The sequence below is a fragment of the Peromyscus maniculatus genome, chromosome 8 (assembly GCF_049852395.1).
Source record: "Peromyscus maniculatus bairdii isolate BWxNUB_F1_BW_parent chromosome 8, HU_Pman_BW_mat_3.1, whole genome shotgun sequence".
Taxonomy (NCBI): Eukaryota; Metazoa; Chordata; class Mammalia; order Rodentia; family Cricetidae; genus Peromyscus; species Peromyscus maniculatus.
In genome coordinates this window covers 96904432-96922107 of record NC_134859.1, presented here as the reverse complement: position 1 = coordinate 96922107, position 17676 = coordinate 96904432, and the positions used below count along the sequence as shown (strand labels likewise).

The 17676-nt window shown below is 48.1% G+C and overlaps 1 protein-coding gene across 4 annotated transcripts in view; it reads right to left on the bottom strand.

Moving 5' to 3' along the window:
- Nucleotides 1–17676, bottom strand: part of Arsg (arylsulfatase G) — an 82008-nt gene that overhangs the window by 15785 nt on the left and 48547 nt on the right. For all 4 annotated transcript variants that reach the window (XM_006970467.4, XM_042283027.2, XM_042283028.2 and 1 more), the window contains one exon: nucleotides 7843–7951. In XM_006970467.4, the coding sequence (XP_006970529.1) occupies nucleotides 7843–7951 (109 nt within the window). The remainder of the gene's footprint in view (nucleotides 1–7842; nucleotides 7952–17676) is intronic.

Below are 17676 nucleotides of genomic sequence, written 5' to 3'. Positions count from 1 at the left end.
CACACACACACTTACACACACACTCATATACTCACACATGTGCTCTCACACACACACTCACACACACTTATACACATACACTCACAAATACTCATACACTCACATATGCTCACACACACACACTCACTCACACACACATACACTCACACATATGCTCACACACACTCACACACACTTATAAACTCACAAACACACTCATACACTCATATGCTCACACACACATACACTCAACACACTCACACACATACACTCACAAACACACACACTCATACACTCACATGCTCACACACATACTCACACACACACACATACACTCATACACTCAAACATATGCTCACACACATACTCTCACACACACTTATACATAATATACTCACAAACACACATAAACATGTGGTGGTATTGTGTTCCCCAAAATATTGTGTACCCTAATAAACCTATCTGGGGTCAGAGAACAGAAAAGCCACTAAATACTTAGGATAGGCAGTGGTAGCACACGCCTTTAATCCTAGCATTCCAGAGGCAGAAATCCATGTGTTCAAGGATACAGACAGGCATGGTGACTCACGCCTTTAATCCCAGGGAGTGGTGGTAGAAAGCAGAAAGGTATATAAGGTATATAAGGCGTGAAGACCAGAAACTAGAAGCATGTGGCTGGTTAAGCTTTCAGGCTTTTGAGCAGCAGTTCAGCTGAGAGCCATTGGGATGAGGACACAGAGGTTTGCAGTCTGAGGAAACAAGATCAGCTGAGAAGTTGGCCAGGTGAGGTTAGCTGTGGCTTAGTGTTCACCCCCATACCTGGCTCAGGTTTGATTTTATTAATAAGACCCTTTAAGATTCATGCTACATACACACTCATACACTCACATATGCTCTCACACACATACACTCTCTCACACACACTCATACACTCAAACATATGCTCACACACATATACTCACACACACTTATACATATACACTCACAAACACACACTCATACATTTACATATGCTCACACACACATACACTCACATAAATTTGAAGTGGACTGTAGGCTTTCTTTTTCATCTTAAGAGACATCAGCGTCACAGACAGGTCAAACCAGCAAGCCAGGGACACAGACTCTGAATTAAACTTTCAGAATGAATTACACACTTTCTTTTTTTCTGTCTTTTTCCTCCTCTGTATCATGAGGTTTGGCATCCTGACTACACAGCACTAATCTAAATCTAACACGCAAGGAATCCCAGTGTGTCTGGCATGTCCTTCGGAGGTTTCTAGTCTACCCAGAACTCAAAGAGAACTTTCACCCACAAAGAAAACTTCTTCAACAGGTCTGGTGACTCACACTGCTGAAGGTAGCCCAGTCCAGCCTGGGCATGCCTGGGCTGTCAGAAAGTCGTTCATCTAAGAACGGCAGAAGCCCAGCCCCGAGATTGGCAGTGGGCGAGTGAATGCTCCCTGGAACACACAGACCCAAGACTGGGCTTTCCTGTGTGTGAACCTGGAGGCCAGGTCTGTCTTACTGAGGCTGCTGGTGGCCCTCCAGATCTCAGTCTTAATCCAAGAAACAGGTTCTGGAAGTCTTTGAAATCTTGAAGAAATAGAAAAAACAAAAAAAAAATTGAACTCCAAACCTGCCAAACCCAATGCTGCACGTCCAGCATGTTCATTCTGGTGCTCGGTTTCCTGTCAGACCTGGGTGGGCATTTTGGCTTTCATGGGTTTCTTCCTCTATTACAAAAGACGGGCTAGAAAGGTGGCTTAGTTCCTGCAGAGGGTCTAAGTTCGATTCCCAGCACCCACATCAGGCAGCCCACAATTTCCTGTAACTCCAGCCTCTGTGAGCACCTGCACTCAGGTGCACAAACCCCGCCCCCCCTACACAGAATTTTAAAAAGTCTAAAAAAAGAAAGAAATGACATTTTACAACTATTGCTATAAAGACAAACAGATACAAACCATTTTATTCCACTTCAAAGTATTTTTCTTTTCCTTTCTTCTTTGTTTTGCACGTGTGTGCGAGAGTGGACATGTGTATATGTACATTTATGTGCAGGTGTGCATTCGGCACATGCACCAGGATGCAGAAGAGGATGTCATGTGTCCTGCTCTGTCACTCTCCACCTTATTGGCTTGAGACAGGGTCTGTTGCTGAATCTGGAGATGGGCTGGCAGCCAACAAGCCTCAGGGATACCTGCTATCTCCATACCCTAGAACATTGGGGTTATAGGCGTGCATTCGGCTATTTCAGGGTTTTTATGTGGGTTCTGGGGGCTCAAACTCAGGTCCTGTGCTGTATAAATATTCCTACCCACCCAGAAATTTCCCTAGCCCCGAGTAATTTTTCTTTTTTTAAGACAAGACCGCCATGTGTCCAAGGCTGACCTCTAGAGTGCTGGGGTTACAGGCATGTGTTTCCACATCCTGTGTATGCAGTGTTGGGGATCAAACCCTGGGCTTTGTGCATGCTAGGCAAGCACTCTACCAACTGAGCTGCAGCATGTAAACATTTCTTGGGCTCTGACACTGTGCTTCATGGGCCTGGTGTATACGTGGGTTTCTGCCCCCCCCCCCCAAAGCAACACTTCCATAGACCCTCTGATAGTCAGAAAGGAAGGCAGTGCCCACTCGTGAAAGGAGAGGGCTGAGACAGACAGCTTTGCACACTGAGCAAAGGGCTAGCCTGGGAGCAGGCAGGGTGACACCTTTCACATTCTTCCATCGTGACAAAACTATTTTCTTTTTCATATTTCTCAGAAGCTTGTTCACAGAGAGACATGTGTTCCTGTACATTGATTTTAAGATAAGATCTCTCTCTGTGTTGTCCAGGCTGCTTTGGATTTCTAAGTTCAAGCAACTGTTCTCGCTCCTCCCAAGTAGCTAGGACCAGTTGGTGTTCTTATCCAAGGGAGGTATCAAAGGGAGTAGAGACTGGGTGGTGATGATGAGGGTACGGAAGGGCTCTGTCTGCTGGACCCCAAGCTATGCCAGCAGGGAGGGAGCTGAAGGGTCACACGGGGGGGGGGGGGTTCTTCTGGTAGAATAGCCCTGGGCTCCAAGGTAGGGTGGGTGGGAACTGAGAGAGGGCAGGAAGGAGGGTTCCCTAGAAGCTGAGGGCAACTGAACTGGGGGAAATCTGACCCAAAGATGGAAACAGAGAAGCGGGGTGTCAGGGAAGGCCTGGGGACACTTGGACCAGGATAAAGGAGTCACTCTCATCTCCTCTCTCCCCGGGAGTGAAGGAGGCAAGTACGGAAAGGCGCCAAGAATAGAAGAGATGAGAACAGAACCACCTCCAGTGGAGGGTGAACCGTCCCCTAGGACACAGAAACAGGCTCTTTTTTAGCATTTAATTGTAATTTTCTTTCAGCATTGTTATTCCCTCTCATTATCCCTGAAAAAGCTGGGTCTCCACCCCTTCCTGGACTTAGTCACCCTGCAGAGGCTTCGGGGGCTAGCCTGTGTTCACATTTGACTGGCAGCTCATCCCAGGATCTCCCCACTCTTGAGTCTCTCTTAGAGGCAAGCCTGGCCCCAAAAGCACCTACTTCAGAGAAAGCCGGGGTCCTAGAGCATCAGAGGATATCAACAAATGACAAGTGTCTCTTTTGGACAGCATCTCAGGGGGCAGGAGAGAGACCTTGGCCCATCTCCCTAAACCCTCACCACTGCCAGACCCAGGTCAGAGCAGATGGCCTTGAGAGGGGACGCATGGCTGGGTACCACCCAGGATGTATCATACAGACCACAGGACATGCTGTGGACAAGGACTTCACAGCTTCTGCATCTGGACCCAATTCTAAGCCTGCAGACAAGACGGAATCAGCTGAGCTTCCCTTCTTCCTTGGAACCACTGTCTTACTAGTATCAGCAGGGCCCCTGGGGTAGCTTGGGCCTTCTCTGCAGCTCCAGCCGATTTCCCAATGAGATTGTTGCAAGAACTTCTTATCAGTCCAGCCAACTCCTGCTTGCCCCTGTTCTTGACAGGAGTGGTCCTCCATCCAGAACAGGGATGGAGATGCCCATCTCAGGCACAGAGCCAGGTGTGGTCCTCCATCCAGAACAGGGATGGTGATGCCCATCTCAGGCACAGAACCAGGTGTGGTCCTCATCCAGAACAGGAATGGAGATGCCCATCTCAGGCACAGAACCAGGTGTGGTCCTCCATCCAGAACAGGGATGGAGATGTTCATCTCAGGCACAGAGCAGAACCTTCACTTTATTCCATAAGACTAAGAGAAATTTTACTTAAGTTGTGGTTCTCAACTAGTGTTTTGGGTTTTTTTGTTTGTTTGTTTTTGTTTTTGTTTTTGTTTTTGTTTTTTTGTCCTTCCAGGGGACATGTGGTACTGCCTGGAGATACTTTGGTTATCACAAACAGTTACCAGGAAGAGGCCTGGCATTCTGCTAAACATCCCACCACACATAGGACAGACCCCACCCCCCATTTTGAGCAAAGAATTATCTGGCTCAAAATATACACAATGTTAAGTTTGAGAAGTACTTCACTAGAATTGTAGGGTAAAATTATCACAACTTTTCGACTTTGTCCACAAAGCCATTCTTCTGAAGGTAAGTTGACCTCTCAAAATCAATACCTTCCAAGCTGATTTGTTCATGACTACTTCCCTAATATCCAGAGCAATGTTTCACCCATAGTTGGAACCAGCAATAAAAAGTTTGTTAAATAATGGGTTGTCTCTATTTGGTGATCGTGGTTTCAGGCTTTGAGGGGCAGTCATGTGCAAGATCTTTCTTAAATAATTTTATACCAGTGAGGCATACATCCAACTATTAACACTGGGTTTCTCTAAAAAATAGCCAATGAGCTTCATGCTAAATGCCTCCAGCCCATTCTCTCTTCTTTCTTTCTTTCTTTCTTTCTTTCTTTCTTTCTTTCTTTCTTTCTTTCTTTCTTTCTTTCTTTCTTTCTTTCTTTCTTTCTCTTCCTTCCTTCCTTCCTTCCTTCCTTCCTTCCTTCCTTCCTTCCTTCCTTTTTTTTAATGTGTATGAGTGCTCTGTCTGCATGTACAATCTTATGCCAGAAGAGGGCATCAGATCCCACTATAGATGGCTGTGAGCAGCCATGTGGTGGCTGGGAATTGAACTCAGGACCACACTGGAAGAGCAGCCAATGCTCTTAACCTCTGAGCCATCTCTCCAGCACCCCTCCCCCCAGCATATTCTTTTTAAATTGAATTTTATTATGTCTGTTTGTTTATTGTGTGCATGGCGGGGGGGGGGGGGGCACACCGGTGCTGCGTGCACATGTGGAGGTCAGAAGACAACTTCCAGGAGTCAGCTCTCTCTTACCACCTTGTGAGAACCGGGATGGAACTCAGTTCACCAGGCTTAGCAGCGGGCACCTCTGCAAGCAACGCCATCTTGGTACTTCCCACACATATCTCCCAAGATGCTCTTTTTAAAACTTCTGTCTTTATGACAGTATGTACATTAACTTGACTACTTTAAGATGCCCTAATTTCTTGGGGCATTTGAATAGAAGCTGAAGGAACTCTGGCCACAAAGAAGTTACCGATGCTGTAGAAGGCCCCTCTCCTCCAAGCATAAAGTACTAACATGGGTAACAAGCTGGGGCTACCACGAAATGAAGTGCACTCCGTTCTAGAACATGGATCAAAATCATGTTCCCCTGTGTCCTAACATGAGGGGGCCCCAGGAAAAAGGCAGTAAGAAGCCCCACCCAGTCCCCTGCGTGGATTGACATGGAAGAAGAAGAGGAGAAAAGAAACCCTGGCTGCCATTCAGACTAACTTCACACCAAAAACATCCCAAGAGGGGCTGACATGCTCTACTAACTTTCTTTTGATAAAAAGGCCCTCAGGAAAATGCTCTCTACACCAAGAACTCTCTTTAGTCACCCAACTATGCCCTCGGTCATTGTCTGACTATCAATGAGACAATAGCTTATTGTGGTGCCATCGCTGAAGGCAGGTACAAAAGCAATCCTCAGATAAGAGGCCACTGCTTATGCTTCAGCAGGGAAAAGCCAAGCCTTGAAGAGTCTATGGAGCTATTTGCACATGGGCAGCCCAGCACTCGCCCCCACCCCTTGATAAGCAACCTGGGTCCACCCAAGCCACATCTATAAAAGCAGACCTCCTGGCCTTCGTCCAGCCAGCCTGACATCATGGATTCCAAACAGTGTGGTTGTTGTCACGCCTTCTGGTACCCTCAAACTGCACAATGCCCTCTCCTGATAGCACAGGGATGACCCACAGCCCCTGAGGGATCTGAGGGCTGGCAGGGGTGATGCCTACTCGCCCATTTCTGTGGCTGTCAGAACTGCCCACCCCTCCTGCCCTTGGCTTCGGTTTCAGCCCTTCCTCTCCGCTGGGTCTGGAGATGTTGGAGGGTGCTGGTAATGTCTGCTTTCCTCTGGCTGGCACTGTTCTCCTGCCAGAGCCTATCAGGTTGGTGCCAAAGAACCTCTCAACCAGGCAAACAGTATTGTCCCGAGCACATGAGTAAGAACTTCGGTGGTGCCTCTGCTGTGTTGGTGAATACAGGGTAGAACCAGACGGGAATGACCCATCTGAATTAGCAAGGAGTTGGGCTTGGGAGATAGTACAGTTGGTAAAGTGCTTGCCACACAAGCGTGAAGACCCGGGTTCGATCCCCAGGACCCATGTAGAAAGTTGGGTATGGCAGCATGTACTGTCATCTCAGTGATGGGTTAAGGCAAAGACAGAAGTGTCCCTGGGGCGTGCTGGCCAGGTAGCCTAACCAAATCACTGAAACCCCAGATTATAGTGAGACTCTGTCTTAAAGAGAAAGGTGAGGACCTGTATTTGGTTCCCAGCACCCACACAATGGGTCACAACTGTCCATAACTCAAGTTCCAGGAAATATGATGTCATCTTCTGGCCTCCACAACACCGTATGTAGATGGCAAACATAAAATGTATGTAGACAGAGGACTCTCACACATGCAAACCTTAAAAATTAAATAATGTCATAGAACAAAACACAAGGTGGATGGTTACAGAAAAACAATTCCAGTGATGACCTCTGGCCTCTCTACACGCATGCATATATAACACACACACACACACACCCCACATGCACACATACCCTAAATATATAAATAAACAAATACTTTTTAAATGACTTAGTGAGGGGTACCAGCTATAAGTCAGGGTTCCTTAGTTCCCATGGCAACATTTTCAGAGATCATCACAGCCAGATTTTCTGCCAAGAAACCAGCCTTGTCTATTTGCTTTAACACCTGGGAGAGATGTCGTATATACAGTGCTCCTGACAAGAGATGTTCCTAGAGACTCTGCCACTGGAGGCTGCATTGCCCAAGGCTGGATGACATCCTCATCTAAGGATTCTTTCCCTCTTCGTCCACTGGGGCCATCTGTCTGTTTCCTGGCCTCCAGGGCATTCAGAAGTCTGTACTTCTTTCTTAGGGCCATTTGATCACCAGTGATGGGCAGGTTTCTCCCAGACACCTAGGACATCTACCCTAATGCCAGGGAGGAATAATGAGAGTTTCCTGGCACTTCACTCTGGCTGCCATTTTTTGCCTGCTCTTCTCTGTAATACACAATGCCGAGGGTTAGGGACCAGCAAGGTCCCTTGTTTACTCAAGTATTGTCCCCCCCCCACCCGGGGCGGGGGAGTTCAGGACCTCTGCAGCCGCCTTTGCCATATGGAATTGCTTTATAGGCACATCCACGCTGCTGCCGTCAGAGCTCGGGCATATGTAGACTTCCTGGCTGGTGCAGGTAACCAAAGAGCAATGAGTTTGCCGAGATCTCCAGCCTCCCGTGTGTCCACATCAACTCCGTCTCCGAACCCCCACAGCCAAAGGTCATTCAGATCTCCTACCTTAACAAGGCAGTGCTCGTGACATTGGCTGGGACTCTGCCAGGCCAGTAAGCCAGTGCTGGGACACGATGGCCCCCTTCCCAGGTGGTCTGCTTGGCTGCACTTCCGCCTGTGAGAAGAAGAAGCAGTTGCTTCATGAACATCAGTGACTCCGACCTTCTTCTTCAGCTAAGAGCTGGCCTGTGGGAGAACAGTTCCTCTCTAGGAGTGTCCAGTATTTCAACAAAGAAATGACTTTCTTTAAAAAAAAAAAAATTACTACCCAGTCCCCCAACTGTTAAGAGCTTTCAATACATGCTTTGATTTCACCGGACTTAACATACATAAACAGAGCCCTCTGTTAATTTTATCAATTCCTCTCGTGACATCCCCACTTTAAACTGTTTTATTCTTTACTTCTCATGTGTCTCTCCCTGCACTGTGAGACTCAAGACATCCTAGGTGCTTAAAGAATCTTTGTGGAATAAATGAATTTGTGCCTCAGTTGATTACGTGCCTGTCTCATGAAAAGAGAGAGAGAACAGACCCCTCCAAGTTGTTCACATCTACCCCGTACGAATGGAGCCCTCGGTTTAATCTCCAGTACCAAAAGATAATGAAATTAAAAACTACAATTCTTTGGAAGAGGGGGCTTCCTCGGATGTTCAATCTACCCAGTGCCTGACTGATCTCGTATGGATTTATTTTGTTTTGCTTTGTTTTTCCTCGAATTAATGAGTCGTTCTGATGAGGCGGTATCGGTCATCTTTCCGAGTGCTTGCCTCTTGGGGGGAGGTAAGAATATCCTGTGTGCAATCTATGAACTTTCACATTAGTAATGGGAGGCATTATTTTTGTAGCCAAGTCAAAAGTGACCACCAATATAATGACAGCCCGTGGGCTGGAAGAGATGAGGTCATGTTTTAAGAAAACATCCTGAATACACATGCTGCGCTGAATTAACCATGACGGACTCCGCCACTCCTACACACACACACACACACCCCACCCTCATCCCCAGTTGAGCCAGAGGCCAGGGATTCCACAAGGTTCGCGTGTAAGAAGTTCTTCCAAGGCAAATGCTGTATGTGGCTCACACACACTGTGGTCATGCAACTTCCCCAAGTTTGGCTGGTGTAAATAATAAAAGCAATCATGGGTGGGGAGGCAAGGCGACCAAGATGAAGGCTTCCTCCCTCTGTACTCTCACGGCGGCCACAAACAGAACCTTTGATGTCCCTGGCTCAGTGCACCAGCCCGGAAGTGCTCCAAATTCCTGGGACCAGCACACAAGGAGCTCTGGAGTCCCCCAAGTGCTGAGAGAAGAAACGGTACACAAAAGAGCTCCTACCCTATGGGCTGTTTACATTTAATGTGTTGCGCTCGAGAAACCAACTAAATTCAGTCCCTACAGACTGAAAAGTTCTTTGATCTCATCCAGTATTCCTCCAGTGCACACTTTCCACCAAAGTCTTCTCTCCCCAAAACGCACAAAGGACAAGGCCATTCCAATTATCCACGCACGTGGACTAGAAAACCCAGAACTGGGGCAGAACACAGAACGTGTTTCCACGTGGGTTCAGGACGCACGGCACGCTTAGCTTAAGGCCAAACAGGAAAGAGTCTGAGCACAGACACGTGCTGGGGAATCTGCGGGTCTTTCCAGCCCTGGAAGGAGCATTTGCACGGACACTTTTGGTATGAGTGGGTGGAAAGATGGGGCCCTTTTATTTACAGCCCATGATGCATGACATTCAAAGGGCCCTACTTAACCTTTGAGGCCAGATGCTCAAACAAGGCCAAGGCGCTGGATCCAAGAAGTAAATCATTATCTCCAACCAGAAGGCAGGAGCTGTTGCTCAGCTCTGTGGTAAACAAAGGGACACCTGTTTGCGGGGATCCCGTGGGCAGCTCTTCTGAGGGTGGCTGACCTTCTCCAGGGGTTTCTCAGTGGAAACACTCATCATGCCCGTCATCTTTCAGCAAAGGGTCAGAAGCTGGAGGGCTTAGAAGGAACTGTGCCAGCAGTAAACGTGTCTGTCAACACAGAGGACAACCCACGTGCAAAGTGCAGCAACTGGGAGAGAGGATTGGCCCAGAGAGGCCCCTCACCATGACCGTGTGGGTGGGGGTGCTCAGCTAATCCAGCTGCACCTGAGGTTCTAATTTTACCTGAGAGTCATGATCACTTATTCCAGCCATGTATGGGATGCCAGTTCCACAGTCCTTGTTTGCAAAGGGACTTAGCTTGAATCCTGTGTTTGGGCAAACACTTACAAAACTAAATATTTACCACCCACAACACGGACATAACTCTGCTCCAAACCCCAGTTTCTCACCAGCCCTGCTAGGAGTGGAGAAAGGTCTCCCCAGCATCTTCCTTTGGCCTTCCGAGGGGTGGGATGCAATTGTCAGCCATGTGTGCTTATCAGACTGGTTTTTTGTGGTTTATCTGTACTAGCAAGGACAGAGTCCAGAATAACTGCCTCTAGGCAGCTATCTTATTCCTCATTACAAGTTAATAATAACATGCGGACAATAACATTGTCTATTAATGGAGCCTTTACCTAGTAACAAACTAAGTTTCATAAGCATGTGGCTAAGTGCTTTCCTACATTATTTCATTGAATTTGGATGACAATTTTTGCACATGTATTTGTGTGGGTGTATGTGTGTATGCTCACACCAAGGTATGCATGTGGAGGTCAAAGGACCACTTTTGGGAGTTGGTTCTATTTTTAAACCATGTGTGTCCTGGGGATCAAGCTAAGTGTTTAGGCTTGGCTGCAAACATCTTTGTCTGTTGAGCCATCCCACCAGCCCTTGTATGAAAATCTTTTGCACTACACACTGTGATCCCCATTTTTTCTATGGAAAAAAAGGGAAAAGCTCAAAGAGATTAAGCAATATTTCCAGGACTGAGGTCTGAATTCGGGGCCTTCCCTATGCTAGGGAAATGTTCTACCACTGAGTTTGAGCTATATCTGCAGCCTCTACCCCTTCTTTTAATTTTTATTTTTGAAACAAGGTCTCACAAAACTGCCTGGACTAGCCTTGAATTCACTATGCTGCCCAGGCTACCCTCAATTTGTCAAATCTCCTGCCTCAGCTTCCTGAGTGGCTCGGATAACAGGAATGTGCCACCAGCCCTGGCTTAGTTTAAGTAGTTAGAAAATCCAGATCCAGTTACACAGTCAGGACCCTCACCGATGAAATCTTCTAGTATAGCAGTCCTCATCCTGAACGTATGTCAGAGTCACAGGCGGGTAAAAACACCATGGTGAAACCCTTCCCCTAGAGGCCGTGATTAGCTGGCCTGACGGGGGTGTGGGGGGATGGGGAGGTGGCACATCAATTATTTATATATAAAGCTCTCCCAGTAACATAACGTGGACAGGACTCATTCCCAGGCTAGACAGAGTCAGACACAACACCCTTCGAAGTCAAATGCAGCTTGTGTGCTCTTTTGTGTCTGTATGTCAGTGTTCATGTGGCGGGGTGGGTGTGGGGGTATAGGTGCCCGTACTCAAGTATGGGCGCGAGGCCAGAGATCAACTTTTGGTTTTGGTTTGTTTTCTGAAGCCCACGGAAGCTAAGCAGCCGTCTCTCGTTTAGAAGATGTAATTTCAAAATAAAGGAGAGAGAATATACCAGGCACAATGGACCGTGCCTGTAAGCCTAGCATTTGGGATTCTGAGACATGGGGATCACTTCTAGTTTGAGGCCAGCCTGGGAATGGTGGATTCCAGGCCAGACTGGGCTACAGAGTGAAACACTTTCTCAAAAAAAAAAAAAAAAAATTTAATTAATCCTTCAGTAGACTTGACCTATGACCCATTTCTCCCCTTTGCACATCCGACTAATTAGTAACACCTGGACCGTTTCCTGATCACCCTGGGGACCTGGGAATTGTCAGGAAGCTAAGACTGTTAGGCTGTGGCAGAAGCACAGGAGGCTGAGCTGCTGGCTTTGATTGGCCTAAGATTATGGTCAGGAAGAGCGGAAGCCCTAGCTGGGACTTCACTCTGCTTACCTAATTTAATCTTCCGGGAGTCAGAAGGTACGGTCACCGTCCAGGCTTTGCCTCTGTCTGCAAACCCTCCACTCTTTGAGACATCTTCCTCTCTCTGTTGTGGTTTCCAGGACAGGGCCACCCTGGCACGTGATCTGTGACCAGTCAGCTGGCTTGACCATGTGGAAGAGGGGGCACCGTGTTCTGCATCAGCCCCTTGCACCTGCTCCTCATGCCCAGAGGCCTCCGTGTTCTGAGTGAGTCATAGCCTCACACTTCCCTACCGCTTCTGGAAGAGCTGGCTGGCTTTCTGGTTCCCACACCCCATCCAGTAGCCACATGCCCAGCTTAGAAATGGTGGAAGAGAATGCCAGAAGACCTCCGATTCTCCCAGAACAGCCTTTGTTTTAACCACACAGCAGCCAACTCCTTAGGTTTGAAGACCCAGGTCATATGACCTCCCTCTGCCTCCCCACGGGCTCAATCATAAAGTCTTTAAGAGGTGATTAGCAGCTAAAGGTCAACCTTGGGTACCTTCCTCGGACCCTGTCAACCTGAGACAGGGTCTCTCGCTTGACCTGGAACTCAGTTATTAGGTAACATGGAGGGGCAACAAGCTTCAGGGGTCCACTTGTCTCTGCCTCCCGAGCGCTGGGATTCCAAGCGTGAAGCATCACACACAGCGTTCTAGAGATCACCCAGGTCTTTGTTTGCAAGGCAAGCACCTTGCTACCCGAGCCGTCTCCCCAACCTGTGTGCTTTTTAATCACAGGCTTTCAGCTGACCACACTTTACCCCTTCTACCATAGCATCACAGATATCACCCGAGAAGTCACAGCAAGAAAAACAGCCAAGTCCCTAGCTTAAACTTCTACATACTTTTCGATTTGCAAAGCTATTTGTTCATTTCGGTAAGCTTTCCCACTTTGATCCATGGCCCTGGTACATTAAAAGTCTGAGCTGTATTTGGCTTCCTGTCCAGAGATGCTTGTCTACGGCCCCGACGATGCATGTCGATGCATTTGTGGTTAGTTACGACTCTAATTAAAGCAGAACCTCTTACTTAAAGCAATAAATATTTAGCCTCAGCAACCAAAACATAAACAGAACCATGATTCATAAATTTGCTTTCTTGTTCTTTCCTCCCTGGCCTCAGAAGTGAAGTGGCATTCCGCGATGTATCACGCCAGGGGCAAGCCGACCAACACCACCCCCTGCACCCACCCCCCACCCCGCTGCCTACGCCTGGAAATAGCAACAAGCAGGCTTTCTCGGCAAAGGGCCCAAGTGCCATGTCTCACTGAGTCAGAGAGGGAAGCCGCTCGGCGAGAGGTGTGCCAACCCCTTTATACAAGAGCATCGCCAGACAGGAGCTCATGGACAATTGGATTCCTGAACCAGGGAGGTGGCTCAGTGGTTAGGGGTGCATGCCCACAATCCTGATGGCCTGAGTCCTATCCCTGGGACCCACATGGTGGAAGGAAAGAACCAACTCCTGAAGGTTGACACTGACACACATGTGCTGTGCCAGCTCAAAAGATTTCCACACAGAGGCTGGAGAGCTGGCTCAATGGCTAAAGGCGTTTGCAGCCAAGTCTAAGGACCTGAGTTCAATCCCCATATGGTGGAAGGCAAGAACTGCCTCCAGCAAGTTATGACTTCTACCTGTGCACCATAGTACTACAGGCATATGCATGCACACACACACACACACACACACACACACACACACACACACACACACACACTTGAAATATAAAAGTTTTTTTTTCCCAAAAATTTCGATTCCTGGGTCTTTCCCCAGAAAATCAAATGGAGGATTCTAATGCCAGCAATGGTCTGAGAAGCAGAGTTTGAGAAGTATGAACAGGGGGACTGGAAGGAAGGACACCTTCAGAACCCAGCAGATCCAGGTCCTAACTCCAGAACCACTCCTTTAACCAGACAGTCTTGGGCAGAATTCATAACCTCCCTCAATCTCCATCTCTCAGCCATGAAGTGGAAAGTGGCTGTCCTTCCCTCACAGGGCTGTGGGAACAGTGACATAAGATCATGAATATGAAGTTCAAAGTGAGGTACTTGGACCCAGCACCCGCCACAGATGTGGGTGACCAAAAGACTCATGGAAAACATCACCAGGGGCCCTGCCTGGTGCCTGGTACACGAACGCAGCAGTCCTCCGAGGGGCCAGGATAGCTGACAGTCTCCTTCTGAAATAATTTTGAGCGGCATGGACAAGGCCAGTTTGCCAGATCTCTGCCTGCAGCCGACAGCTGTGTGTGTACACTCCTCTATCTGACTTGCTTCTCCTACACTGGCATTTCCATGTGAAATCCTGGAAAAGTCCACTGAAGGACATCCTATATAACCTTCGGGAGAAGCAAGCTTCCTTCCTAAATATAAATACACACCCTTGCCAAGAATACCCACAGACTACTAGTTTCCTAAAAGCACAGAGAAGCCAGGCTTCAGTGGGACCCAGAACTGCGGCTGGCCTGAGGTGGCCTGAAGTGTGATGACAGGAACATTCTACCCAGCCAGTGTCCAAAGGCTGGAAAAAGACAGACTTCAACTTCCACGGAGTTCTTACCGCAAGCCCTGTCCTAGCCAGCCCCAGCCGCTACCAAACGCTATCAACTTGCACGCGGCATCTCTGACCTTCCCCCCCACCTTCTCTTTATTCCCACAACTGGACAGGAGGCCCAAGATGCCGAGAGATCTGTGTCCCAGTGGGGAGGTTATGCAACAGCCTGATAGGGTCAGATTACAGAAAGGAAGGTCTCTTAGAAGTGCAGATGATGCCAAGTTCACAGAATGTTTTCTCATCACCAAGGGAGAGAAAGGAACACTTCTGCTCTTCAAATAAAACAAGGGAAGATTTTTCCAGACAGAGGAGCAGTCAGATGGGGTGGGGGAGACAAGGTGTAGATTCTGACCCTGGTGTGAGCCAGGTCCAGAGTGGGGAAAGAGATGTGATAGGCTGGCTAGGAGTCAGACTTCTTGCACAGGCAGGTGGCTGGAGCCTGGGGACAGCAGGGACTTGCAATCATGTTCTATTTCTTTGGAAGAAGGTGAGCCTGATTTGCACACACGCAATAACCCTGTTCAGTTTCTCCTCATCCCAAGATGGCAGGAACCATGCCAAGTAGAGCATCCTCACTCTAGCACAGGGTGAAAAGATGACTCCAGGAGACGCTGCCTCATCCCATCAGCTGAGCTGGATGGAGCGGCCAAGAAAGGAGAGGGAAGATGAGGAGGGGGGCTCTGGGAGAGAGCACGTGGTTTGACGTAGCAAGCTGGCTTGGGGAGAAAGGAGCAGGGCTCCCAGGACTGTTTGTCCTACTCCGTTGCGAAAACATTGTCTTCTCTCTTTTGTGGGCTCTTGAGACTGGCCTTACAGGGGGAATGTGTGGGCTTCCTAAGACAGAAACCTAGGTCAGGAGGAGCAGGTGGTCCAGAAGGACCCAGCCCTCGTCACTCACAGACCCAGCTCCCTTCCAGCCGCAGTAGGGCTTCAACCTGGCTTCCTAGAGTCCGGCCCCTGCAGCGTTCCAGGTGGCAAGAAGAAGGATTGCTGTGGGATCGAGGATGGAAAGCTGGGGTGGGGCAGTTACTTTTACATCGTTTTCAGGCCAAGTTTACTTTGAGACTTTTGAAAACAAAAGAGTGGCACCCAGCCCCGACCCCATCACCAGTTCAAGCTTTGTGCCCATAGATACCACAGTTAGTCATCAAATTGACCGGAAAGCCTTGCCCCGCACAGTGTAACAAGAAGGTAGCTGGCCCCAGCTCTGAGCAGTTTCCCAAGACAAGACACTCTGAGAGGTCAGCCATGGGTTGTCTGTCTGTCTGGCACTTCTGTAAGCAAGTCCTTCCCAGGGCTTGTTTCAGCCTAAATCTAGTTCTCCTTTTGGAGAAGGATGCCCAGGTTGTTTCTGCTATGAATGAAGAAGCTGGGTCTCATGGGGGTTACTGGTAGGAGTCACATGCACCAGGCTGGGTGTCTGTTAAATGCCTCCATGTGATCCTCCACTCATTGTGTAATGAAGGGGACCTATCACCTTCCAACACAGAAGAACTAAGCTTCCATTCCTTACTACACAGTTGAGACTCAAGCCCCAGCAAAGCTTCCAAGCCCGTAGGCCTCTTTATCTTCCCTCCTCCCACTGACTTAGAACGATTCTGATGGTCATGGGGGCTAACCATGTTTACCTTGACAACCACGGAGTTCAAAGAAACAACACAGGATTTTCCAGACAGCTAAGCAACGATCAGGTTTTGAAAGGTGGGGGCAACCACAGTCACATGAGCTGTGGTACGAACTCAGATCATGTGACCCTCTTCCATCATCTGACCAGCTGGCCTGGGGGAAACCTTCCATCTTCCTCAGCCTCTATGTCCTACCAGGAAGTGAGTTCAAGTTCTCTCCCAACTCTGGCATTCTTTGAATGCTGAAGATCCTAATTCTACTTCTCTTGTGAATAATGCTTGGCTTACTGGATATGGTAGCACATGCCTGTGATCTCAGCATTCATGGGGCTAAGCAGGAGGAGCCTGAGTTCAAGGTCATACACACACACCACACACACACCACACACACACACACACACACACACACACACACACACTACTGTGATTCATCTTCCTATGAGGAAGTCACACAGCTAACAATCAGGAAACCACAGGGGTTTGTTTTATTTTGTTTTTGATGCTGTAGTTATTGTTAGTGTTGTTACTTGTTTTGGCTTTTTGAGACAGTCCCCTTACATAGCCCAGGCTGACTCTGAACTCACTGTGGTGCCCAGCTTGGTCTCCAACTGGTGGAAATCCTTCTGCCTCAGTCTCCTGAGTACTGAAATTATGAGCATTGCACCACCACACCCAACTCTGGGGACCACAGGTCCAGAGATATAAGCAACAGTTCAGGTATCACAGACAACAATGTTCTAGGCTGGTGGTTCTCAAAGTGACCAGTGATGTCAGCTTTGTCCTGGAGTGCCACAAAAAAAAACGCAAAACCACCACCATCAACTGATGACCCCTTGGGTGGAAACTTTGTTTTAGCAAGATCCCCACAGGATCTTGCTGTGTCTACACAACACAGCCTGAGAAGTGCTATTAAAGACCATGATTCCTTCAGGTCAGAAGCCTTGCTTGTCTTTGTATTCCTGGAAAAAGTACTGCTCCTGGCATATAATAGATTCTCAACAAATAGGAAGAGCAGGAAACAGCAGGTGCTCAACACATGCTCGGACAAGGAAGGAAGGGAAGGACAGGGCTTGTTTCTAAGGTTGTTTTGACAGTGTTTCAAATATCCCAGCCGACCTAGAACTTACAATACAGCCAAGGGTGACCATGAACTTCTGATTCCACTTCTGAGTGCTCAGATTACAGGAATGTGCCACCACACTTGGTTTATGGGATGTTGGGGATTGAACAAAGGACCGAGCCACACCCTAGGCACGCACCCTACTGACTGAGTTACATCCTAGGCAAGCACCCTACTGACTGAGCTAACTCCCCATTCCACTTTCTACAGGGTTAATATGTTTTTAGTGCTATATGTCAAACTCACACATGCTGCGCAAGCGCTCTACCACTCAACTACACCTCTGATCCCTCTTTTACACCTTTACGAAACAGCAGCAGTTTGCCATGGGAGGCAGGGATCGGGAATCACATGTAAACTCCCTCTCAAACCCAGAGTAACCACTGCTAAGCTTCTGTAGCTTTCCTACCTCCTTCAAGATTTTTCTAAGACATACGCTTGCTTTTATGTAATAAAGCTATACTTTGAACAATGCATAGTTACATAAAGTACATGCATAGATGTTGCATATTAT